This window comes from Acipenser ruthenus, chromosome 25 (genome assembly GCF_902713425.1).
Source record: "Acipenser ruthenus chromosome 25, fAciRut3.2 maternal haplotype, whole genome shotgun sequence".
NCBI classification, from domain to species: domain Eukaryota; kingdom Metazoa; phylum Chordata; class Actinopteri; order Acipenseriformes; family Acipenseridae; genus Acipenser; species Acipenser ruthenus.
In genome coordinates, this window is record NC_081213.1 from 11,283,246 (window position 1) to 11,309,665 (window position 26,420).

General features: G+C 43.2%; 1 protein-coding gene across 4 annotated transcripts in view; it reads right to left on the reverse strand.

Moving 5' to 3' along the window:
- Nucleotides 1–2,624: 2,624 nt before the first annotated feature.
- Nucleotides 2,625–26,420, reverse strand: part of LOC117417598 (PX domain-containing protein kinase-like protein) — a 60,655-nt gene continuing 36,859 nt past the window's right edge. Inside the window, exons 15-19 of one of the 4 annotated variants that reach the window (XM_034029718.3) lie at nucleotides 21,476–21,562; nucleotides 21,111–21,177; nucleotides 17,618–17,665; nucleotides 7,022–7,047; nucleotides 5,096–5,203 (exon numbers count right to left, since the gene is read on the reverse strand). In XM_034029718.3, the coding sequence (XP_033885609.1) occupies nucleotides 7,031–7,047; nucleotides 17,618–17,665; nucleotides 21,111–21,177; nucleotides 21,476–21,562 (219 nt within the window). In that variant the 3' untranslated portion in view covers nucleotides 5,096–5,203; nucleotides 7,022–7,030. The other 3 variants (XM_034917053.2, XM_034029717.3, XM_058999472.1) reach the window with 3 other exon arrangements.

Genomic DNA, 26,420 nt, shown 5'->3' on the forward strand with positions numbered 1-26,420 from the left:
TGAGCCTCCCCAATCAGGCAGGGTCCCAACTGGCTGGCCCAGAACTCCCGTGGCCAAGCCGCCGCGGTAGCCAGCCGCTCGAACGCCACCAAATACGCCCGTGCCTTCGGGGGCGACATCAGCGGTGTTGTGGTAGGGGTCGTCGCTGCAGCAACGGCCAGCCCTACCCGTTCAATGAGCGCCGTGTAGCGCTCCTCCCTCCTTCTCTCCTCTGCGTCGCGTCTGCTCTCCAGCGCCTGCAGCAGCTCCATCAGTGCGTTGCGGTCCATAGTCCCGTGCTCTGACACCACGTGTGGCAAAGTGGTTAGTAAGGGGAACAGGTGTAGCGGTGATGCGGCGCAGGAGTGACAGGCAGACAACGGTAATCCAGTGACAAATGTTTATATTTATTTGGTTTCCTGGTCTAGCGACCGTAAATAATAAACCCCGGCAATACACAACGATGTGTAGAGCGCGGGGATGAAAAAGACAGGTTACAGTCCTGAAATAAAGAAAACAAAAACACGTTCACCCGTCTCGGGTGCGTGCAGTCGTGCTGGTGGTGAGTGAATATACTTTTTATTTGGTGACAGTTCGTGAAGTGGTGATCCGGCTTGTGCTGGCCCAAGGCGACAGCTCCGGATGTGCTTTAGCTGTCTGGTGGTTGTAAAAACACAGACAGTTATTTTTTTACAGTGATTTAAACAACACAAACACACACACACGCAACTCTTTACACAGTATCACAGTACTTTACTGTCTCGTCCTTCTCGGTCCTTGGCTTAACCCAAACGAAGGAAAAGAACAGCGTTACCCTGGCCCCTATATGTAATCACGCATGATATCTAGGTAAACGGTTGCAGCTGCCTTATTACTTGCAGCTGCCCCTCGTTTACCTGTCAAATCAATACGGTCTTACAACAGAGTCTCGCTTCCTTCCAGGCTGACCCACTTCCCGGTCCCAGAAACGAACTGTCAGGCCAGCCCTTCCAGATACTTCTCCTCCCGTTCTTTAGCGCCCTCACAGGTCGGGAGGAAGATTTATCACCAGAACTCATTGTCTTTCTGTCACAGCTGTTAGTGTTAAACTCACAGGCAGACCTTGTAGAACACATGGGAAGCGCTAAACATACATTTAATGCAAGGAAACTTAAACAAGATGAGGCTGAAACAGCAGGGCCATCGAAACACTGAAACAGACCACTGTGTTTGGATCATTTCAGCGTCTTACAACTGCAAAATTTCATTTTTTTATTGCAGAAAACTAGGATCCCTGGTCATCAGTTTAACTTTTCATTTTAAATTGAAACGATACACTTAAAACTTTGCTGCAAAATGATTGTGCCTTGTGCAGATAAACGTAGACATCAATAAAAAGCAAGTACTTTACCAAGCGCTTTTTACACTATTATACCAAATTAATCTCAATTTTATTACTACTAAATGCTGTTGGGTGTTTTAAACACATCGCAAAGACTATTACATCTATTTTATTATGAACGTTTATCAATGTTTAAAAAAACTCACTTTAGGTCATGTTTTACTAAACAGTTTAAAACCCAATAAAGCAGTTACCATAACGAACATGACTGTATTAGAACATAAAGTTTACAAACGACAGGAGGCCATTTCGGCCCATCTTGCTTGTTTGGTTGTTTGCAGCTTATTGATCCCAGAATCTCATCTAGCAGCTTCAAGTGCCTCCTATTTTCTGTTCTGAATGCCCCTTTATCTAATCTTCATTTGTGACCCCAGGTCCTTGTTTCCTTTTTCAGGTTGAAAAAGTCCCTGGGGTCGACATTGTCAGTACCTTTTTAGAATTTTAAATGTTTGAATCAGCTTGCTGCGTAGTCTTTGTTCAAGACTGAATAGATTCAATTCTTTAAGCCTGTCTGCATATGACATGCCTTTTACCTGGAATAATTCTGGTTGCTCTTCTTTGCACTCTTTCTAGAGCAGCAATGTCCTTTTTGTAACGAGGTGACCAGAACTGAACACAATATTCTATGTGAGGTTTAAAAGGCATGTCGTATGCAGACAGGCTAAAAGAATTGAATCTATTCAGTCTTGAACAAAGAAGACTACACAGTGATCTGATTCAAAATCCTAAAAGGTATAGACTGTGTCGACCCAGGGGACTTTTTTGACCTGAAAAAAGAAACAAGGACCAGGGGTCACAAATGGAGATTAGATAAAGGGGCATTCAGAACAAAAAATAGGAGGCACATTTTTACACAGAGAATTGTGAGGGTCTGGAACCAACTCCCCAGTAATGTTGTTGAAGCTGACACCCTGGGATCCTTCAAGAAGCTGCTTGATGAGATTCTGGGATCTGCTGCTAACAACCAAACGAGCAAGATGGGCTGAATTGATTCTATACGGTACTCACACTCGGTCTCAGCTGCCAAAACAATTCAGTGGAGAGTGAGCAGGTTTTGTGTATTTATTTTTTTTTTTCTATTTTTTCGGACTACAGGTTTACCCCAAATTGTATATTAGCCTCATTCAGTTTAATTAAATTACAAATGTACATTCTATAACATTTGCATTGAATAACTGATATTCAAAACATGTGTTTTTAATATATATATACTGATATATAGCCAACATGGTATTTTTCTTGATTCATTCTTAAGGAAAATGGAAAAGATTCATTCATTATTTTAATAAAAATATTCTCACAGATTACATGAAAATGTGTACATATATATACATGGAACACAATGATAACCTTTGCCTGGGCACAGACACTTCGTCTGAAGATACATGTTCTTGTAAAAAACAATGCTTAAGTCACAAGAATATATTACACAAGTTACATCACGTTGAGAAGTTAATTATCATCAGTAATCTGTAAATGTAATGAAAGAAAAGAATGAAACACAATTACCAGCATCCTTAACGCAGAAGTATTGCAGTAACTCTTCCAAGAGATTCCACTCAAGTGATACTGTCAGACTGGGTGGGAGTGGGGGTACAGTATATTTTGCGGGACCTTTAGGGCACTCTTGTGCAAAGGTGGCCCAGTCTACAGAAATGTATCATGGTCTTTTACTATAGCAAGTAGTGACACAGCGGCATGAAGGTTTCAAAGGGGAAGAAATGTGTGTCCACGGTTTTCTCTGAACAAACTGTAGTCTGATGTATCAAAGATCAGAAGAATATTGTAAACAAACACCAAGTCATATTTTCTTGTAAAGGTGAACGTGACTGGGACTCTGCAGCTTTAGGCTCCCGCCTCACATCTTCAGGGTTCATTTTCTTCAGGTTTCTGAAGACTGCGGGTCAATTGCAACGTTCCACAGGCACTGCCATGCTACTGTATTGAGGTCTGGTTCAGCCACTCAGACCAGTATCAAACCCTCCTTCAATGGTTCTAACTACAAAGCGGTGTGTAATTCAATATGTTAATGTAACATTATTCAGCAGATTTCATTCCACTTTAAGAAGCAAAAGTGTTAATTCTATAGGGTGATACCTTTGACCATAGCTGTATTAATATCAAATGGAGTGCTAAATACTGTGTAACCTCTAATGTGTCTACATTGATGCTGTGGAGACTAAGACTATCTGAGAGCTGAGCAAAAGAGGACAGGGACCAAATCCAAACTCCCACTCCATCAGGTGGAACGCGAGCCCTGGTCTGCTGCTCCTGACATGAAGAATCCTGTATGAAGCATTTATTAAGACCAACCTTTGTTTCAGTCTTAAAAAAAAAAAAAAAAAAAAACACAAAACACAAACACTAAAACCATGCTTTATAATGTTATAAATATATATATATAATTTTAGCTCAAAGAGCCAAAGATGCTATATATATTAGGGCAGCAGTGTGGAGTAGTGGTTAGGGCTCTGGACTCTTGACCGGAGGGTCGTGGGTTCAATCCCTGGTAGAGAACACTGCTGCTGTACCCTTGAGCAAGGTACTTTACCTAGATTGCTCCAGTAAAAACCCAACTGTATAAATGGGTAATTGTAAGTAAAAAATAATGTGATATCTTGTAACAATTGTAAGTCGCCCTGGATAAGGGCGTCTGCTAAGAAATAAATAATAATAATAATAATATTAGACACACCAATACAGTACTTTATCAATAAAATCTGTTATTTAATCTTAGTTTTTGAACCGAAGGTACTGGTTCAACCTAGAAACGGCTACATTCAACCACTGCTTCTGCGCTGAAGCTGCAGTAGGTTTTGAACACTAGTTTAAATTGGTTCGTTAAATTTAGCCCATAAAGCTGTCTTTCTTGTGACTTGCTTTCAGGTTCAAACCTTAGTTAAAGCAGTTTAACAGCAACGCTGATATTGAATGCAAGTTCAAGAGGCACCTTCAATACACCGCTGTGACTTCCAAGTGCAATTTCAGGGAAAGTCGCTGGACTCAGAGAGGCAGGTTTCAGGGAAAGTCGCTGGACTCAGAGAGGCATGTTTCAGGGGAAGTCACTGGACTCAGAGAGGCAGGTTTCAGGGGAAGTCGCTGGACTCACAGAGAGGCAGGTTTTTGACTTTTTTTTGTCGTTTTAGGAAACACTGGGGGTATTATGTAAGTAAAAAAAATAACTGAATTGTTCTAAACAATGTCAACTTAAGAGGAGTGATTTTAGCCATAATACACATAGTACTTACTTGGGGGGGAAATAGTGTTGGAGGAAGTTTTGGTGAGTGTGCATACTTAGTTTTATATTGTTGCTAGAGACAACTGTCTTCAAATGATTAACATTTAAAAATGACTGCAGATAAAAGTAGATCCAAACACATGCTCAATAATTAAAGATTAAACATTAGAAACAGATGTTGTTTCTCCACTAGGTGGCCCTAAAATCCACATGGCACTTGGCTAGTGAACATTCAAGTTATAAAACCAGAATAATTTTTTATGAACATTTATATCTGTTGCAAAACAAATGTGATTAATATCCAGCTGTTCTTGCAGCTCTCTGTACATTACAAAACAAGTCCAGTGAAAATAAACAGCAGCAGCATGGACCCTTGCATGAGATGGAACGCTCCAGCCTCCAGCCCCCTGCTCATCTGAACTGGGGGGTGCTGCGGTCCCGGATCTCAGTCTTCTTCAAGCTGCACTTGGTGAAGTTCTGAATGGAGCCGAGCAGCGCTCCTCGACTGGCTCTGTCCCCAGCGGGGGGGCTGCTGAGGGAGGGGTAGGGGGTAGCAGCAGGAGGGGGAGGAGGAGGAGGAGGAGGAGGAGGGGGGGGAGGCACTCCTGGGTGAATCAGAGAAGAAGCAGTTAGTCCTGACCCCACTGCCAATCCCACACACCTCTATAAACACACTGAACACAAACATCAGATTCATGAGCAGCTTCCACAAAAATCCCACATCAGTTAATTACTGTTATTTAACACATTTCTAATAAGTTATTAAACGTGTAATTAATAACAAGCTTTAATAACATTTAGAATAGCAGATTTGTTTAAACTACAGTATAGAAAACATAAATATTAAATATAGCAAAATGCTTTAATGACATTTTTTGTGTATTTTGACAGTACAGCATGTTCTGCTTGTTCTGACATTCTGACATTCAAAGTGTAACCTGTTTAATGAAAAGGCAGTGATGTGAAAAAAGCATGCTTCCACAATTACACCCCTATCACTCCGAATGTAGTGCTGGAAGTCAGTCAGCATTTCTAATTCAATTGTGGTAAAAAGGCAGGCAAATAGACTCCCAGTGGCAGCATCCACAGAAAACACTGGGACACGAGCACCATCCACAGAAAACACTGGGACACGAGCACCATCCACAGAAAACACTGGGACACGAGCACCATCCACAGAAAACACTGGGACACGAGCAGCATCCACAGGAACAAAGAAACCAATACAGAGGGGTGTGCAGGAATTCTCAAGCCATCTATTCTGTTCTTTTTATCCTTGGATTAAGACTTTCCCAGCCTGGATATTCACTTTTACTGGGATACTGGGTTGAAAGTAAATACATTTTTATGTACTAATAAACCAATTATAGAAGTGATTCAGTGCAAAATGTTCTTAAAGCAAATGCAAACTTCCAGTTACAAAACTACCAAGAAAGCCACTTGGGCACACATTGTAGCACTTTGAACATGTTTCAATAGAATAACAAATCAGCCATAATATGGATCCCCAGTTTCTTCACAGCATGCATTATCTCCTAGTCTCATGTCATTGCCCTCCTCTGTGTGTGTTTGTCTAAAATGAACCTCTTTCAGTCATTTGGATATCCAGGCAGGGAGAAGTAATCAGCAAGCCTGGAGAACTAGGAATCACTTCCTGGGAAAGTATGAAGTCCAGGGATATTCTTTCCCACTTGGGATAACTGGCATTTCCTGGCTTGGATACAATTTTACCAATATCCAAACTGTCCTGGGAATCACAGAGTCAGAAGAATTTAGTTCAACATGTTTGTGGTGACCTCAAAGTCAAAGTGATTCAAGCAGATGAGGTGAACGTTACAGGAAGTGAACACTGAAGCGACTGGTGTGACCCTGGGCCTGACCTGTGGGATCTGGACTGGGACACAGGTCTTTATCTCATTTTAGTGTAAAGAGCTGTGCTTGACTGGGTGTAGAAATAACATCCTTGTCACAGGACAGTCCCACAGGTACCATTCCATGAGGATTCAAGGTACACCAGCGACTGCTGTGTAGCCCCATGAAAGCAGGTTTCATGCACACCCCCGCAAGAAAACCATTCTGCAGGCACAGTCCACACTAGTGGGCACTCAAGGGCATCACACGGTCAGTAACAACACACATTGGGCTGCATTGATTTTAATACTAGCATTTACACAAATAACTACAAAAACAATCCTGTGATTTATGTTTTCCAAGATGTGTGTAATGTATCTCTTTATTATCCTAACAGATTCCTTGTGATGCAGGTTTGAGTTGCTCACCCAGCTGACTGTGGCATGATTGAAAGGTGCAGTACCCCTTCGCAACACATACAGAAAACTGCACTTGAAATGGCATGTCGTTTAGCAATGAGCAAAGGATGCTGCAGCTTTAAATGGAAAGGAATCAGCATGAAATTACTTTACCGAGACTGTTCAAAATGGAGCATAATCTACAGAAGACAGCAGAGGAGGGAAAAAGAGGCAACAGTCAATAATATTGATTATTATCACACACTTAATCATTTAGATTACATTAACATCATTACAGTCTAAGTAATCCTTGATAGGAATGTTCAATTGCACTGTTACTAATGAGGGAGCCACATTGCACTGTTAAATAATCATTTGTTTATATTTCTTTTTAAATCATTCTTCATCCTATCAAGGTTTGAATGTGTTTAAATTACTCGAGTCGCCCCCCTCCCCATGTGTTTAAATTACTCTAGTCGCCCCCCCCTCCCCTCCGTTTCCATGTGTTTAAATTACTCTAGTCGCCCCCCCCCTCCCCTCCGTCTCCATGTGTTTAAATTACTCTAGTCGCCCCCCTCCCCTCCCTCTCCATGTGTTTAAATTACTCGAGTCGTCCCCCCCTCCCCTCCGTCTCCATGTGTTTAAATTACTCAAGTCCCCCCCCTCCCCTCCGTCTCCATGTGTTTAAATTACTCTAGTCGCCCCCCTCCCCTCCGTCTCCATGTGTTTAAATTACTCTAGTCGCCCCCCCCCCCCCTCCGTCTCCATGTGTTTAAATTACTCTAGTCGCCCCCCTCCCCTCCCTCTCCATGTGTTTAAATTACTCGAGTCGTCCCCCCCCTCCCCTCCGTCTCCATGTGTTTAAATTACTCTAGTCGCCCCCCCTCCCCTCCGTCTCCATGTGTTTAAATTACTCTAGTCGCCCCCCCTCCCCTCCGTCTCCATGTGTTTAAATTACTCTAGTCGCCCCCCCTCCCCTCCATCTTCATGTGTTTAAATTACTCAAGTCGCCCCCCTCCCCTCCCTCTCCATGTGTTTAAATTACTCAAGTCGCCCCCCCTCCCCTCCGTCTCCATGTGTTTAAATTACTCAAGTCGCCCCCCTCCCCTCCATCTTCATGTGTTTAAATTACTCAAGTCGCCCCACCTCCCCATGTGTTTAAATTACTCACGTCACCCCCCAACCCTCCGTCTCCATGTGTTTAAATTACTCGAGTCGTCCCCCCCTCCCCTCCGTCTCCATGTGTTTAAATTACTTGAGTCGTCCCCCCCTCCCCTCCGTCTCCATGTGTTTAAATTACTCGAGTCGTCCCCCCCTCCCCTCCGTCTCCATGTGTTTAAATTACTCGAGTCGTCCCCCCCTCCCCTCCGTCTCCATGTGTTTAAATTACTCGAGTCGTCCCCCCCTCCCCTCCGTCTCCATGTGTTTAAATTACTCGAGTCATCCCCCCCTCCCCTCCGTCTCCATGTGTTTAAATTACTCGAGTCGTCCCCCCCTCCCCTCCTTCTCCATGTGTTTAAATTACTCGAGTCGTCCCCCCCTCCCCTCCATCTTCATGTGTTTAAATTACTCGAGTCGTCCCCCCCTCCCCTCCATCTTCATGTGTTTAAATTACTCGAGTCGCCCCCCTCCCCTCCGTCTCCATGTGTTTAAATTACTCAGGCTGGCCTGAATTTGGGCTGGGAGGAAATTACATCACTAAATATCAACCAAAAATGTTGTACTAGGGGGCAGGAACATACCGTATAACAGGACATTTTGGCTGGTATTAAATTCAGCAGATTTGCTACTTTGGGGGATTTTGACTTTTTGAATTGTCGTTTATCACATATCACAGTTTTGCATTTATACTTTTAATTACAAAAACATTCAAATAAATGTTTAATGAAATGTCTGCTAAAACAGTATTTCATTTACACTAACTCATTATAACATCTACAACTTGGAGAACAACAAAGAAGGCCTTCTAAAGGCTGCTACCCAGCAGAGGTGACAAGCGGAATTGCGCAGCGATGCGACACAATGAATAGAACCTATACTTCTGAGAAGTATCTTTCACACCACAGGCCACGCGGGAGTGGCACCAGGGAGATGCAAAATAAATACAATTCAATCCTATTTTTTTGCGAATGGTCAATTCCCTAGTTGTTGTATGACAATCAGAGAACAGCTTCAGTGCACGTGGTCCAGCAGGGTGAAGCAGTATCCAAAATTGAGGAAACAATACCTGCCGTGAAAAAATACCCAGAGCTTTGACAAAGGTCATCACAATTATAAAGACACTGATTTGAAAGACAATATATGGGAGTCCATTTCGGAACTGGATAAGCCTGGTATGTATGATTTATTGCCATATGTGTTGAAATACCGTCAGAAGAAGACAATCATAATCTCCACATCATATTGATAAATATGTACCAGTCTTGATCATAGTTTTGTCAATAGCGATTTTGAACAGTTGTATTGATCTGGCAGTTTTCAGACCTGTTGCATCGCCTCTCTGTTACTTCTGGTGTGTATGGTCATGATGCTGCCAAAGTGTCTGTGTGGCAGCCTTAAATCGGTTACAGTGTTTATCATCCTTATATGGCCTTGAATTTTAAGGTACCAGTAAACTTTTATGACAAGCATTGCTATTACTCACCACATAACACAGTAGAGTGATCACAGTACCATGTAATTGCAGGGCAGTATTGTTTCTCGTGTCTTAGCTTAACACATAATTCATACAGTGTGTGCCCCTTCACACTTGACAGGGGGAGATCTGTCAAGTTCTCGATTTTAAACAAATGCCCTTTGTCTCCCGTGTCTCGGCTGATAGCGGGGGAGATCTGTATGAAGGGGAAAGGTGTTTCACAGGGGGAAGAGATACAGTTAGTAAAGCCCTTTCTTAGAGTCTCATTCTGTGCATTTGATAATGCTGCATGAATCTGGGAAAGCAGCAACCCAGCTACCCTCACAGACCGCAACCCCAAGGTTAAAGACAAACTCTGTGGACTTCTCCAATTAAAACTCTCCAGATCTAAAACATGGCGTAACTTGATGACCCCGGCCTTTATCATTACACTTGTAAAAGCCTGTGATTTTAACATTTCTACTTTAAAAAGAGGATTAAAAACCAGAGGTCTCTCCAAAAGCCAGTAAAAATCTAAAGCTTCTTCATCCAGACCCACCCTCAGACTCTGCCATGCTTTCAACACACTCTGATAGTAGGCTGGTAGTTTGGAGCAAACAAACACAGCAGCGTCCTTCCCAAGACCCAGCCCTCCAACTTGACGAAAGAAGAGTAAAGCCACGTCAACCCAGGGAGGCTTCTCACTGCTATAGAGCATTTTTTGGACAGCCTGCAGTCTAAAAGCAGCAATCCTGCTGGACAGGTCCATCAATCCCTGACCCCCTTCATCCAGAGGTAGGTACAATATGCTTTGCCTTAGCCAATGCAGTCCATCCCAGAAAAAACTTAAAAATTCACTCTGGATTTTTTTCAAAAACGCCTGGTCAGGTTCTACACATATGCACCTGTGCCAGAGCATGGAAGCAGCCAAGTTGCTTATTATTAAAACTCTGCCCCTATACGAGAGCTGTGGCAAAACCCAGCGCCACCTCTGCAAACGCCCCCGGATTGCCTCCAAAACTCCCTCCCAGTTCCTCTCAGCTGCTCTCGCACCTCCCAAAAAAACCCCTAGGTGTCTAAACTCTTCCCGGCTCCACAGCAATCCACCAGGCAACACTGGAGGCCCAGGCTTCGTCCATTTCCCAATTAAGAAAGCCCCACTCTTCAACCAATTAATTCTAGCAGATGAGACTCTTTCAAAAAGCTGTTGACTGTCACAGAGTTTATCAACATCTGCCTGGCTGGTTATAAAAACTGAGATGTCATCTGCATAGGCAGATACTTTTATGGGCTGAGCCAGACTACCTGGGATGGAGAGCCCTGTTAGAACATGCCTGAGCCTGCAAATAAGGGGTTCGAAGGACAGGGAATAGAGCATTCCCGAAAGAGGGCAGCCTTGTCTAATACCCCTGTGAACTGGGAAAGGTGCACTCAGCTCCCCGTTGATCTTCAGCAGGCTGAAAATGTCACAGTACAGGAACTGTATGTGGGATAGAAATCCCAGGCCAAATCCAAAGGCTTCAAATACCTTCCATAAGTACTTGTGATCGACTCTGTCAAAGGCTTTCTCCTGATCAAGAGAGATAAGCCCAGCAGGGAAACCGAAGAGCTCAGAGGCAGCCAATGTGTCTCGAATTAAAAAAATACTGTCAAAAATGCTTCTACTGGGCACGCAGTAGGTTTGGTCAGGATGAATAATACTTCCCATTACAGTGCTCAACTGATTAGCGAGGGCTTTCGATATTATTTTGTAATCAGAGGCCAACAATGACACAGGCCTCCAGTTTTTGATATGGCACAAGTCCCCTTTTTTTGGCAGCAAAGTTATCACTGCCCTTCTACAACTCAACGGCAGCTCCCCTTTCTCCAGACTTTCTGCATAGACTGCATGTAGATCTTTCCCAAGCAAAGTCCAGAAAGACTTGAAAAACTCGACAGGTAGTCCGTCCAGTCCTGGAGTTTTTCCTCCCTTCAGCCCCATGAGAGCGTCAGAGAGCTCCTGTACAGTCAGAGGTCTGTCTAAAAAACTTTTCTCCTCTTCAGAGATCTTCGGCAGAGTCTCCAAGAAACGCTGTGTCTCCTCCGGCTGTCCTTCAGCTTCCGCTGTGAATAGCTTTGTGTAGAAATCCACAGCACATCGCCGGATCTCTCTGGGCTCCCTCAACTCGTCCCCTGACAGTGTCTTCAGGCAGTGAATTACTTTGCGCTGCGCACTCTTTTTCTCCATGCCAAAGAAAAACTGTGTTGGCGCATCCACCTCTGCAAGGTATTGCACTCTAGACCTCACCAGCGCCCCCTGCACTTTGACATTCAGCAGCTCAGCCAGCTGCTGTTTTTTATTTTTGAGGTCTTGAATCGTCCTACTATTGGGATTAGACTGTAGAGCTCCCTGAAGCTCTAATATGTCTCTCTCCAGCTCTTCCAGAGTCTCAGTCATCCTCTTTGTGGCATTAGCAGTGTACTGCTGACAGAACAACCTGACCTGCACCTTCCCCACATCCCACCACTGAGCCAGAGAAGAAAAAGCAGATTTCTGCTCTCTCCACCGGTTCCATAGAAAAGTTAGGCATTCTTTAAAATGTGCATCTTTCAGCAGCTGAATGTTAAAATGCCAGTAAGAACGTTTTGTCATTTGGGAAGGCACTAAAACATGAACTGTTAAAAGACTGTGATCAGAAAGACCGGTGGGAGAAATAAAACACTTGGTAAACAGGCTAAAATGCTACTTAAAAGTATAAAAACGGTCTAATCTCGCTAAGGAGACCGTCTTTTCACACACTTTGACCCATGTGTACTATTTGTACCATTGAATGCTTTCCACACGTCAGACAAGTCGTGCTTATTTAAAATCATTAAAAGCTCTTTGGCAGACTGTGGGTGTGGCTCAGGGTGATTTCGATCATCTGAACAATGTACAGTGCAGTTAAAATCACCGGCTAAAAACAGGACTTCCTCACTTCCACAACCGTTCAGAACTGTATCTAAAATCTGAAAAAAAGCAATCCGTTCTCTGCCCTCATTTGGTGCGTAAATATTAATAAAGACAAGCGAGATTTCACCGACTTTCGCTTGCACTTTAAGTAACCGCCCCTTTAAAGTCTTTTGAAAAAAGGACTGCCACCCCAGCACTCACACTAGATCCGTGACTAAAAAAAGTCTCCCCCTTCCAATCCCTGGCCCAGTCTATTTGATTCCCAGAATCAGCGTGTGTCTCTTGCAACAAAATTACTTTCAAATCTTTCTGCTCCAGATACTCAAACAACGCGGCTCTCTTTAAATCATCCCTACACCCGTTTATATTTAATGACCCAATCTCATATTAAGGAGAGATAGAAAGATACAAACAAGAAAGAAGATAAGAAACCACTTATCCATGGGAGAAAATTAAAAAGAAAACGGTCAACTGTTTTAAGCAGTTTTAGACTGCTTATTAACCTTTGCAATTAGGTTCTTTAGACGCCAGCGCTCCTGCTCAGAAAGACCAGAGCCTGAAACTTTCTGTAACAAAAAACGTGCCGACAGTAAAAACATTTTAATATTAGGAAAATGGTCTTCAACGCTGACCCCCCTCCTACCCTTAGTAAGTTCTAAAAATGTTTTAATACTGCCCACGCTGTAACCAGCCTCGGTGCAAGGGGGCTCTGCCGTTAGCGAACAATCAGTCTGACTCCCCTCCTCCTCACTGTCAAACTCTGAGCTCTCCTCGGGATCCTTACAGGCAATACTAACACTCCACGGTGTGCTCTCGCGGCTTTTTTCAGTTTGAGAGCTATCGGATACACTTGAACCATCATCCGTGTAAATTGCTTTTTTCTTAGTGACGACATCTGCAGTCACTTTTCTCTGCCTCTTTTTTCTCGGGACTTTAAAATGAAACGCCCCGCCACTCGCTTCCTGCTCCCCACTACGCTCCATTCTCAGACTCTTATCGTCTTTCTCTACCTGAGTCTCCATTTCTGACTCAGCAGAGACACCTGCTTTCTCAATCTGGTCGCTACTTTTCTGTTCCACACTGACGCTTGCTGCAGCAGCTGCAGCCAGTGTGGAAGTCTCACCAGTATTAGTGTCAGTAAGTCCACTGCCCGGTTTTTCAACCCCGGCCGACTCACTCACACTCTCCTCAGCGTTGCTGTCCCGATTCAGACTCCCGCTAGCCTGCACTGTGTCCTGCGCCTTACTTCCCTCTTTAGCCGGGGTTTCAGAAACCACGGAACCGCTCTCAGCTCCACGCTCCTCCGGCTGCCCAGCTTCTTCTCTCTCCCCTTGCTCACCCTCATTCTCCTCGCCCGCATTACCTCCTTTCTCAGGACAGTTCTTAACAATGTGTCCCTCCTTTTTACAGTGAAAACATCGCATTACATCAGTACTGGCAAAAATGACATATTCAATATCATCTGCCTTGAATTTAAGTGCAACGTTCAGTTCCTGATTCACGTCATTAAAAATCATATTGACATGTCTTCGGAACGACACTATATGCTTTAACTGCGGGGATTTGCAGCCAATCGGTATTCTCTTGGGGCTGGATACAATTTTACCATACCGGGAAAGCGCACGCTCAATTAAATCATTTTTTAGAAACGGAGGGACATTTGAAAGAATGACTCTTCGGGACGGTACAGACAGCGGTGTAACCGCAACAAAAGTATCGTTTACAACAATGCCTTTTTCAACAGCCTTTGCAACAAGACTGGTATCACATAAAAAAAGCAACAATTGCTCCATTCATTCGAGACGCAGACACAATACGCTCACACCCAACCACATTACCTAAAGCTAGCACACACTGTTCAAGCGAGGTAAACCCCTCCGTCACCATTTTTACCCCATGGCGGCGGCTTAGCTTTTCAAACACAAAGTTTGGGGGAGATTCCCTCCCCTTTGAATTGGCCATACTGGCCTATTAAGCTGACAAAAAGTCAGCTTATTTGTTAACAAACACCCCAGAAAACAAAACCCGATATAACACCTATAAGAAAAAGTAAATAACCATAAAGCCAAAAGTAAGAAAAAACAAACGCTCACCTACTCACTCTACACACCTCTCACTCTCCCGCAGCAGCACACACTCACTCCTCACTCTCCCAGCATGCACCACTAGACAGATAGATATATAGATAGATAGATAGACAGATAGATAGATAGATAGATAGGAGTAGACCCCCTTTGCAGACTGGGACTGACTTGAGTCTGAATTAGTGAAAAACATAGATTAGCTGAAATTGAGTTTACTGTTTGGAAATCCCTGCGCTATTAATTGAAAACTTGTTCAGAGGCAGAGAGAGTTGGTTTTAAAAAAGTCAATGATCTTGTGCTGAGTCTTTGTCGTAACTGCTCTTCATATTCAGACTGCCATGCTAGAGAGTCTTAAGTCTGCTTTCTGCTCGCTTGTCACTGGTTTCCAAGGCAGTGTCAGCCCATGAGTTGCCAGACTCCCTGAATAAGTCCCTTCAGCCAGTTAGAGGAAGATCGCTGCTGCTCTTCTTCACCATCATCATCGTAAGTCTCGTTACGAGCTCCACAAGTTCTTCGTCTGTTAGCTCATGTCTGTGTTCTTCTAAATGCTCATCAAAGTCGTTAACCCTTTCAGGACCAAGCATTTTTCAGTGAGATGCTCCCCCAGGACCAGGCGTTAAGTAATTTTTATTATGTATTCTGCTTAAGAGATACATGTATAAAAATGTGTTATTCTATGACCCGAAGGACCTTACAATACTTCCTGAAAGTTTTGTTGAAAAAAATTTAAGTTAAATTGCATCCTTAATGTTGTATGTGTGCCAAAAGTTCTTCACAGCACTTATGTCATCTGCACTGTTGTTTAAATCTCCAAGGACGCGTCTCGTGTAAAGCCTTTTCAACTGCATAATTGCCCCGTTGTCCAGTGGTTATTATTATTGCAAAAGCGAGGTTGTGCTTGGTGGAAGGAAAATTATTTGAAATCCATCCACGGCACTAAATAAGTAGTCCTTGTAGGAACGCATTGTCAAGCACCAACACTGCCCGTCCTGGCAAATTCTTATGTTGTTGCAGCTGACACCCTGGGATCCTTCAAGCCGACACCCTGGGATCCTTCAAGAAGCTGCTTGATGAGATTCTGGGATCAATAAGCTACTAAACAACCAACCTCTTAGAATTTGTCCTTGTACGGAGCGGCGCTGTCTTGGTCCGCTGATCCTCCCTCCCTGTGCATAATTCCATGCCGCTGCTTGAAGCGGTGTAGCCAGTCCAAACTTCCACAACATACTTCAGTGCCAGGTGAATCAGCAGTAAGGGAAATTGCACAAGCCTTTTCAATAAGTTGTGGTTCATCCATGGGGACTTTGTATTTTCTTTGATTCATGATCCACAAAAGCAATGCTTGTTCCATTTGCTCAGATTTACCTCTCACTCCGCTTGCGCTGTGCACAGTCCATTGTCTCAGCTGCCATCATTAATTCTTTCTCTTTGCTCTTCCAGTCACAAACTGTTTGAGCTCCACATCCCTCTTCAGGAACTCTTTTTTCACTGACTGGTCTTTAATATGCTCAACTAACTTTTGGCTGATAGAAATGGAGACGTGTTTCCTCTTGCAAGCCATTTCCAGTGAAACGGAAAGCAGTTCTAGTACAGGAACTACCATATAGTACTGCCCGTTGGCTGACACTATACTGTACTCAATTTAATTGAATTCAATGAAATGATGATCGTCCGCTTCCACACAGATACGCTGATTTCTGCACTAATAGAGTATGAATACCCGCTTCCACACAGATACGCTGATTTTGCACTAATACATTTTGATAATGTACTGAATTAAACCGCACAGATAATCGAAACACGGATTAACAGGAGGCTGATAGATAGATAGATAGATAGATAGATAGATAGATAGAGATAGATAATTATGTACTGATATAGACCTATATATATGTACTGCATGAAACAAATGCAAAATAATATCTAGGTGGATTTATCTTTTAAATCGTTGACAATGTTACTATAATACCGTATGCAACAAATTCACGTCTTGACATTTAACTGCAAGCATTTCTGGTAAATCAGTAGTATTTTCTGCCCAACTCCCGTGATAAGTCGGCTAACTCGGAAAAGCATGGAAACGAGGTATAAGAATACACAGTAGTTTAGTATATTTTAGAAGTTAGTTCATGGTTGTTATGAGAACTACCTAATTAGAGTAGATATAAAAGAAAAGGCATTTTAAATAAGGCAGGAAGCAGGTTATGATGAGCAGAATATTTAGCAAACAAACTACTAATACTACTACTGCTCTACTACTGCTGGCACACCACAGGCTGTGGCAAAACTAGTCTTAAGGAAAAAGCAAGCAGCAAGAGAGTCCCAGCTCAGTAATCTCAACACAATGGAAAGGAAAATAAAAGTGTTAGTCCTGAATTTAACATTGTGAGATCCTGTAACCTGGGGTCCTGTCCACAATCACAGCATCAAAATATATTGTATTACCAGTAATAAAAACAGCCCAGAGACAGTTTCACTCCCCTTGAGCAACTGCCTGTCCCTTTGGCAAGCTTGTGAACTCCTGCCAGCACAGACGGTGATGGGAGTTTTTGTTTTGCTTGCTTGGTAAACCTTCTACTGTATGAACGATACTGGATATTGACCTTGATGACTGATCTCAACACTAACAGCTGCCAGATTGAAGAGGTGCGATCAGGCAGATGCCTTCCTTAAATCATGAGGTTACATTATGGTGACAGCCCTGTATTTTTAGCATACAAGTCGATTCATATTACAGTAAGTTCACAGACCTAAAGAAACAGTGTAAAAGCTTTAATGACAACACAGTGCACATTGGACACACATGACAAAACTGTCAATCTCTGAATGTAAGTATTTAATACAGATTTATTTATCAGACATAGTGGTACAAGAACACATTATAAATGAGGATACTATTCAAAATACAGGTACACCAGCTGCGTGATGTTACTGCTTTTCAGCACTTTAGTACATACACTTCTGTGATAGTGAGGCTCAAGTTCCAGACATTACCAGCATGTATTTCTCAACCATATCATTTTGCTGTGATAAGCAATGCAGTGTAGTGAATGTACCTGGATTTTGATTGTACCCATTAGTTCAATGTGCAGTACCCTCCCTTCTCTCCCCTGAGTTCAATAGGGTGAACCGTTGCTTACCTGCAGTGGGGGAGGACGGAGATGTGAGAGGGGAACTCGCCCCTGAACCTGTGGAGAGAGTGGAGGCTTGTTAATCAATGCATTCTATACCAACTTCTGCCACTATGTTACATCACATTAAGTAGTAAGGAGTTTTAAATATTTTATATATTCAGAAGGTGGTTTCCTTCCATGACCATGTTGAAAACATCAGTAAAGTGCTCTCTCAGGGCAACAAAAGCACAGTGTGGAAAACACATTACTTCAGCTTCTGCTACTCCTCATAGGTTTCAAAATCAGAGGAAACAGCTAACAAACTGGAACACCAAAAAAGCTACTTTTAGTGGCCAGAAGGGTAATCTACCTGAAATACAGCAGAATGGTAAACTACCTGAGATACAGCAGAATGGTAAACTACAACCTGAAATACAGCAGAAGGGTAAACTACTTGAGATACAGCAGAAGGGCAAACTACCCGAGATACAGCAGAAGGGTAAACTACAACCTGAAATACAGCAGAAGGGAAAACTACAACCTGAAATACAGCAGGATGGTAAACTACTTGAGATAAAGCAGAAGGGTAAACTACAACCTGAAATACAGCAGAAAGGTAAACTACAACCTGAAATACAGCAGAAGGGTAAACTACAACCTGAAATACAGCAGAAGGGTAAACTACAACCTGAAATACAGCAGAATGGTAAACTACAACCTGAAATACAGCAGCAGGGTAAACTACAACCTGAAATACAGCAGCAGGGTAAACTACAACCTGAGATACAGCAGCAGGGTAAACTACCTGAAATACATCAGAATGGTAAACTACAACCTGAAATACAGCAGCAGGGTAAACTATGTGAAATACAGCAGAAGGGTAAACTACAACCTGAAATACAGCAGAAGGGTAAACTACAACCTGAAATACAGCAGCAGGGTAAACTACAACCTGAAATACAGCAGCAGGGTAAACTACCTGAAATACAGCAGAAGGGTAAACTACTTGAGATACAGCCGAAGGAGGGTAAACTACAACCTGAAATACAGCAGCAGGGTAAACTACAACCTGAAATACAGCAGCAGGGTAAACTACAACCTGAAATACAGCAGCAGGGTAAACTACAACCTGAGATACAGCAGCAGGGTAAACTACAACCTGAAATACAGCAGAAGGGTAAACTACCTGAAATACAGCAGAAGGGTAAACTACAACCTGAAATACAGCAGCAGGGTAAACTACAACCTGAAATACAGCAGCAGGGTAAACTACAACCTGAAATACAGCAGCAGGGTAAACTACAACCTGAAATACAGCAGCAGGGTAAACTACAACCTGAAATACAGCAGCAGGGTAAACTACAACCTGAAATACAGCAGCAGGGTAAACTACCTGAAATACAGCAGAAGGGTAAACTACTTGAGATACAGCAGAAGGGGGGTAAACTACAACCTGAAATACAGCAGCAGGGTAAACTACAACCTGAAATACAGCAGCAGGGTAAACTACAACCTGAAATACAGCAGCAGGGTAAACTACCTGAAATACAGCAGAAGGGTAAACTACAACCTGAAATACAGCAGCAGGGTAAACTACAACCTGAAATACAGCAGCAGGGTAAACTACAACCTGAAATACAGCAGCAGGGTAAACTACAACCTGAAATACAGCAGCAGGGTAAACTACAACCTGAAATACAGCAGCAGGGTAAACTACAACCTGAAATACAGCAGAATGGTAAACTACAACCTGAAATACAGCAGAAGGGTAAACTACAACCTGAGATACAGCAGCAGGGTAAACTACCTGAAATACATCAGAATGGTAAACTACAACCTGAAATACAGCAGCAGGGTAAACTATGTGAAATACAGCAGAAGGGTAAACTACTTGAGATACAGCAGAAGGGTAAACTACAACCTGAAATACAGCAGAAGGGTAAACTACAACCTGAAATACAGCAGCAGGGTAAACTACAACCTGAAATACAGCAGCAGGGTAAACTACCTGAAATACAGCAGAAGGGTAAACTACTTGAGATACAGCAGAAGGGGGGTAAACTACAACCTGAAATACAGCAGAAGGGTAAACTACAACCTGAAATACAGCAGCAGGGTAAACTACAACCTGAGATACAGCAGCAGGGTAAACTACCTGAAATACATCAGAATGGTAAACTACAACCTGAAATACAGCAGCAGGGTAAACTATGTGAAATACAGCAGAAGGGTAAACTACTTGAGATACAGCAGAAGGGTAAACTACAACCTGAAATACAGCAGCAGGGTAAACTACCTGAAATACAGCAGAAGGGTAAACTACTTGAGATACAGCAGAAGGGGGGTAAACTACAACCTGAAATACAGCAGAAGGGTAAACTACAACCTGAAATACAGCAGCAGGGTAAACTACCTGAAATACAGCAGAAGGGTAAACTACTTGAGATACAGCAGAAGGGGGGTAAACTACAACCTGAAATACAGCAGAAGGGTAAACTACAACCTGAAATACAGCAGCAGGGTAAACTACAACCTGAAATACAGCAGCAGGGTAAACTACAACCTGAAATACAGCAGCAGGGTAAACTACAACCTGAATACAGCAGAATGGTAAACTACAAACTGAAATACAGCAGCAGGGTAAACTACCTGAAATACATCAGAATGGTAAACTACAACCTGAAATACAGCAGCAGGGTAAACTATGTGAAATACAGCAGAAGGGTAAACTACTTGAGATACAGCAGAAGGGTAAACTACAACCTGAAATACAGCAGAAGGGTAAACTACAACCTGAAATACAGCAGCAGGGTAAACTACAACCTGAAATACAGCAGCAGGGTAAACTACCTGAAATACAGCAGAATGGTAAACTACTTGAAATACAGCAGAAGGGTAAACTACTTGAGATACAGCAGAAGGGTAAACTACCTGAAATACAGCAGAATGGTAAACTACAACCTGAAATACAGCAGAAGGGTAAACTACAACCTGAAATACAGAAGAATGGTAAACTACAACCTGAAATACAGCAGCAGGGTAAACTATGTGAAATACAGCAGAATGGTAAACTACTTGAAATACAGCAGAAGGGTAAACTACTTGAGATACAGCAGAAGGGTAAACTACCTGAAATACAGCAGAATGGTAAACTACAACCTGAAATACAGCAGCAGGGTAAACTATGTGAAATACAGCAGAATGGTAAACTACTTGAAATACAGCAGAAGGGTAAACTACCTGAGATACAACACAAGTTCTATTTGGAACATGACTGTATGTCAGTTAGGCTGGTAGAAGAAGCACATTTGTGGAAAACGATTTCCTAGTCCCCTCTAGTACACACACATGGTCATTTGTCAGTCACAGCCTAGAACAGCAGTGTTCTCTAACCCTTACAATACTGTTCTTCCAGGGGCACACTGTACAGCAGATTACTCACCAGAATTAAGAACAGCAGCGTTCTCTAACCCTTACAATACGGTTCCTCCAGGGTCACACTGTACAGCAGATTACTCACCAGAATTATTGGAGTTGTTATATTTTGCTGACAGATCTTCGTCATTCTCAGCTGACTGCCTGGATTTCTGTCAAACACAAAATAAACCATCTCAATGAACTGTGGCACTGTTTATTTCCTAGTTTATTTACTCATTTGGTGAAAGCTCTATTAACAAAAAGCATCACGCAACCCATTGCTCAAAAACAGGATCCCCCGGAGCAGAGCATCTCTTATTACAATATGACAATCAAAACCCATCCTATAGAAATCAGATCCAGTATACTCACCTCTCCAGATTGACATCCAAATCATATTTGCCTTCAGTCTGTCTGAATCTAGATTAGAGTGATTATACAGCTGGTGGATAAACCAAGGCCATTTACCTTTCTTGCCAAAATCTTTCTTTTCTTTTTCTCTTCCTCTGACCCATGGTGAGACTGTGCCCTGGTTAGTCGCTTATGTTGGTGAATCTAAAAAACAATAAAACATATTTAAGCTTGTATGCAAATCTACTTTATAAAAGAAAGAAATAAACTGATGATCTATGAAATATATTAGCCCCATGTTTTGCAGCTCAGCTGTGAGGGACAGGCACACAGGCTTGTATGCAAGTAGGATTGTTTTACACAAAGCTGCACCATTACGAGGGCCCTGTGTTTTTCACGACTAGTTTTTTTAATCTTCAGTTCAGTCCTAAACCTCAAGATGTCTGTGTGGCCATGCCAGCTAAACTGATCAAAAGAATAATTAAATAATCAACCCATCAAATTCTGGCTAATTAGAAAACACCCCCTCATTACGAGGGGATGTGTTTAAATGGACGTGTTTAAGAAAAAGCTTACCTCGAAATTTGCTGTTTTAGAACAAAAGCATTTCTTTGAGAGATTGCTTGCAGCAATATCCACATGGTGTCCTGCACACTGATGGTATAACTTATTTTGAAAGCCCTAACGTTACAATTCAAACGTATAAAAGTTTCAGACTAAATAAACACATACCGAGCACTGGCATAAGAGTTGCACAGCACAGATGGCAGAATAAACAGTGTTGTTAAAACTTTCCACAAAGTTTTTGAAAAATTGACGAGTTACTGCAACCCCGATCAATGCAGAATAAAACCACTTTATTTAACCAGCTCACACGTTTCTGAAGGCAGGAACGATTTTAGACCCACATGTATTGTAACGCTTGAAATGTTTTTGCTTACGATTGTAAGTCGCCCTGGATAAGGGCGTCTGCTAAGAAATAAATAATAATAATAATAATAATGTTTGTTTGGATAAAGATTGATTGTATTACAGGGTTTGATGATGACTGTAAATCAGAAATGAAGGGATATCAGCTACATGCAAAAGGAAACGGTAGTGGAGTTTCTTTGACCACATTTTGTAGAAATGCAGAGTAACTATTTCCTAATTTAGCAAGAAAGCCTTAAATACATTTGTCAGTTGTTACCAATTCTGTGGATGCTGAAAGAAGTGTTTCTTCATATGGACACATTTTCACAGAGCTTCCATTGTGATGCCGATGACACACAACTGTATTTGTCTGTAAATCCAGACAACCCCTCTACTGGGGCGCTACTAGTTACTGCATTGCTGACAAAGTGCTGGATGCTAATGCATGCCTTTATTTCATCCAGAATAGATTATTGTAATGCTCTGTTTACTGGTACTCCTGAACATGTGGTGTCTCGTTTTTATAAAATGGCTTTTTAACCATAATTTTACACTGACTTGTATCATTTTAGACCATCTTTTGAACTGTTTTATAGGAATTCTTTGCCTTTTAAACTTGGTATAATATTGTAAAATGTTGTAAAGCGCCTTGATGAAAGGCGCTATATAAATGTAAATAAAAAAATAAGTGTTCAGGGATCGGTGCCAGAAACAGGAAATCTGTTAAAAAAAACAGGATCTTCTCTTCTGTGAACGAAATATATATTTCTGCCCGGTGAGATTCAGACAGCAAGAAAATGTAATTTTTTTTTTTTATTGTTAAAGGATTTGCGTAAAAGTGTACCGGTAAATTAGTTCTCTGAAATTATATTGAAAAAAACTTCCTTTCAAAATCCTGTTCTATGTATTCAGAGATGTAAGGGTTAAATAGATGTCAGTTCTGTTTATTAATCTGCTAGCATGTGCTTTGTAGTAATGGGATGACCCATTCAGATGGTTAAAGGAGTGTAATGGGATGATTGTCTAAAGATTAGCTGGCTCATTACTGTGGAGGCTACTGCGACATCTTGGGGCTGTAGGACTAAAGTCGTGAAAATCGCAGGGCCTTAACCATTACATAAACTATAAGGGAAGACGACAATATATATATATATATATATATATAGTGAAAAGGGCAACGAAAAAGTCCTAGTTCTCTGTGGAGCTGCAGCTGATGAGAATGTGAATGTAAATGGAGTTCCAGCAGTCCTGCTCTGTGTGCTGATGTGAATGTGAATGGAGTTCCAGCAGCCCTGCTCTGTGTGCTGATCTGAATGTGAATGGAGTTCCAGCAGCCCTGCTCTGTGTGCTGATGAGAATGTGAATGGAGTTCCAGCAGCCCTGCTCTGTGTGCTGATGAGAATGTGAATGGAGTTCCAGCAGCCCTGCTCTGTGTGCTAATGAGAATGTTAATGGAGTTCCAGCAGCCCTGCTCTGTGTGCTGATCTGAATGTGAATGGAGTTCCAGCAGCCCTGCTCTGTGTGCTAATGAGAATGTGAATGTGAATGGAGTTCCAGCAGCCCTGCTCTGTGTGCTGATGAGAATGTGAATGTGAATGGAGTTCCAGCAGCCCTGCTCTGTGTGCTCATGTGAATGGAGTTCCAGCAGCCCTGCTCTGTGTGCTGATCTGAATGTGAATGGAGTTCCAGCAGCCCTGCTCTGTGTGCTGATGAGAATGTGAATGGAGTTCCAGCAGCCCTGCTCTGTGTGCTGATGAGAATGTGAATGGAGTTCCAGCAGCCCTGCTCTGTGTGCTAATGAGAATGTTAATGGAGTTCCAGCAGCCCTGCTCTGTGTGCTGATCTGAATGTGAATGGAGTTCCAGCAGCCCTGCTCTGTGTGCTAATGAGAATGTGAATGTGAATGGAGTTCCAGCAGCCCTGCTCTGTGTGCTGATGAGAATGTGAATGTGAATGGAGTTCCAGCAGCCCTGCTCTGTGTGCTCATGTGAATGGAGTTCCAGCAGCCCTGCTCTGTGTGCTGATCTGAATGTGAATGGAGTCCCAGCAGCCCTGCTCTGTGTGCTGATCTGAATGTGAATGGAGTTCCAGCAGCCCTGCTCTGTGTGCTGATCTGAATGTGAATGGAGTTCCAGCAGCCCTGCTCTGTGTGCTGATGAGAATGTGAATGGAGTTCCAGCAGCCCTGCTCTGTGTGCTGATCTGAATGTGAATGGAGTTCCAGCAGCCCTGCTCTGTGTGCTAATGAGAATGTGAATGGAGTTCCAGCAGCCCTGCTCTGTGTGCTGATGAGAATGTGAATATGAATGGAGTTCCAGCAGCCCTGCTCTGTGTGCTCATGTGAATGGAGTTCCAGCAGCCCTGCTCTGTGTGCTGATCTGAATGTGAATGGAGTCCCAGCAGCCCTGCTCTGTGTGCTAATGAGAATGTGAATGGAGTTCCAGCAGCCCTGCTCTGTGTGCTGATGAGAATGTGAATGTGAATGGAGTTCCAGCAGCCCTGCTATGTGTGCTCATGTGAATGGAGTTCCAGCAGCCCTGCTCTGTGTGCTGATCTGAATGTGAATGGAGTTCCAGCAGCCCTGCTCTGTGTGCTGATGAGAATGTGAATGGAGTTCCAGCAGCCCTGCTCTGTGTGCTGATGAGAATGTGAATGGAGTTCCAGCAGCCCTGCTCTGTGTGCTAATGAGAATGTTAATGGAGTTCCAGCAGCCCTGCTCTGTGTGCTGATGAGAATGTGAATGGAGTTCCAGCAGCCCTGCTCTGTGTGCTAATGAGAATGTGAATGTGAATGGAGTTCCAGCAGCCCTGCTCTGTGTGCTGATGAGAATGTGAATGTGAATGGAGTTCCAGCAGCCCTGCTCTGTGTGCTCATGTGAATGGAGTTCCAGCAGCCCTGCTCTGTGTGCTGATCTGAATGTGAATGGAGTCCCAGCAGGCCTGCTCTGTGTGCTGATCTGAATGTGAATGGAGTTCCAGCAGCCCTGCTCTGTGTGCTGATCTGAATGTGAATGGAGTTCCAGCAGCCCTGCTCTGTGTGCTGATGAGAATGTGAATGGAGTTCCAGCAGCCCTGCTCTGTGTGCTGATCTGAATGTGAATGGAGTTCCAGCAGCCCTGCTCTGTGTGCTAATGAGAATGTGAATGGAGTTCCAGCAGCCCTGCTCTGTGTGCTGATGAGAATGTGAATATGAATGGAGTTCCAGCAGCCCTGCTCTGTGTGCTCATGTGAATGGAGTTCCAGCAGCCCTGCTCTGTGTGCTGATCTGAATGTGAATGGAGTCCCAGCAGCCCTGCTCTGTGTGCTAATGAGAATGTGAATGGAGTTCCAGCAGCCCTGCTCTGTGTGCTCATGTGAATGGAGTTCCAGCAGCCCTGCTCTGTGTGCTGATCTGAATGTGAATGTGAATGGAGTTCCAGCAGCCCTGCTCTGTGTGCTCATGTGAATGGAGTTCCAGCAGCCCTGCTCTGTGTGCTGATCTGAATGTGAATGGAGTTCCAGCAGCCCTGCTCTGTGTGCTCATGTGAATGGAGTTCCAGCAGCCCTGCTCTGTGTGCTGATCTGAATGTGAATGGAGTCCCAGCAGCCCTGCTCTGTGTGCTAATGAGAATGTGAATGGAGTTCCAGCAGCCCTGCTCTGTGTGCTAATGAGAATGTGAATGTGAATGGAGTTCCAGCAGCCCTGCTCTGTGTGCTCATGTGAATGTGAATGGAGTTCCAGCAGCCCTGCTCTGTGTGCTGATGAGAATGTGAATGGAGTCCCAGCAGCCCAGCTCTGTGTGCTAATGAGAATGTGAATGGAGTTCCAGCAGCCCTGCTCTGTGTGCTAATGAGAATGTGAATGGAGTTCCAGCAGCCCTGCTCTGTGTGCTAATGAGAATGTGAATGGAGTTCCAGCAGCCCTGCTCTGTGTGCTAATGAGAATGTGAATGGAGTTCCAGCAGCCCTGCTCTGTGTGCTAATGAGAATGTGAATGGAGTTCCAGCAGCCCTGCTCTGTGTGCTGATCTGAATGTGAATGGAGTTCCAGCAGCCCTGCTCTGTGTGCTAATGAGAATGTGAATGGAGTTCCAGCAGCCCTGCTCTGTGTGCTGATGAGAATGTGAATGGAGTTCCAGCAGCCCTGCTCTGTGTGCTGATGAGAATGTGAATG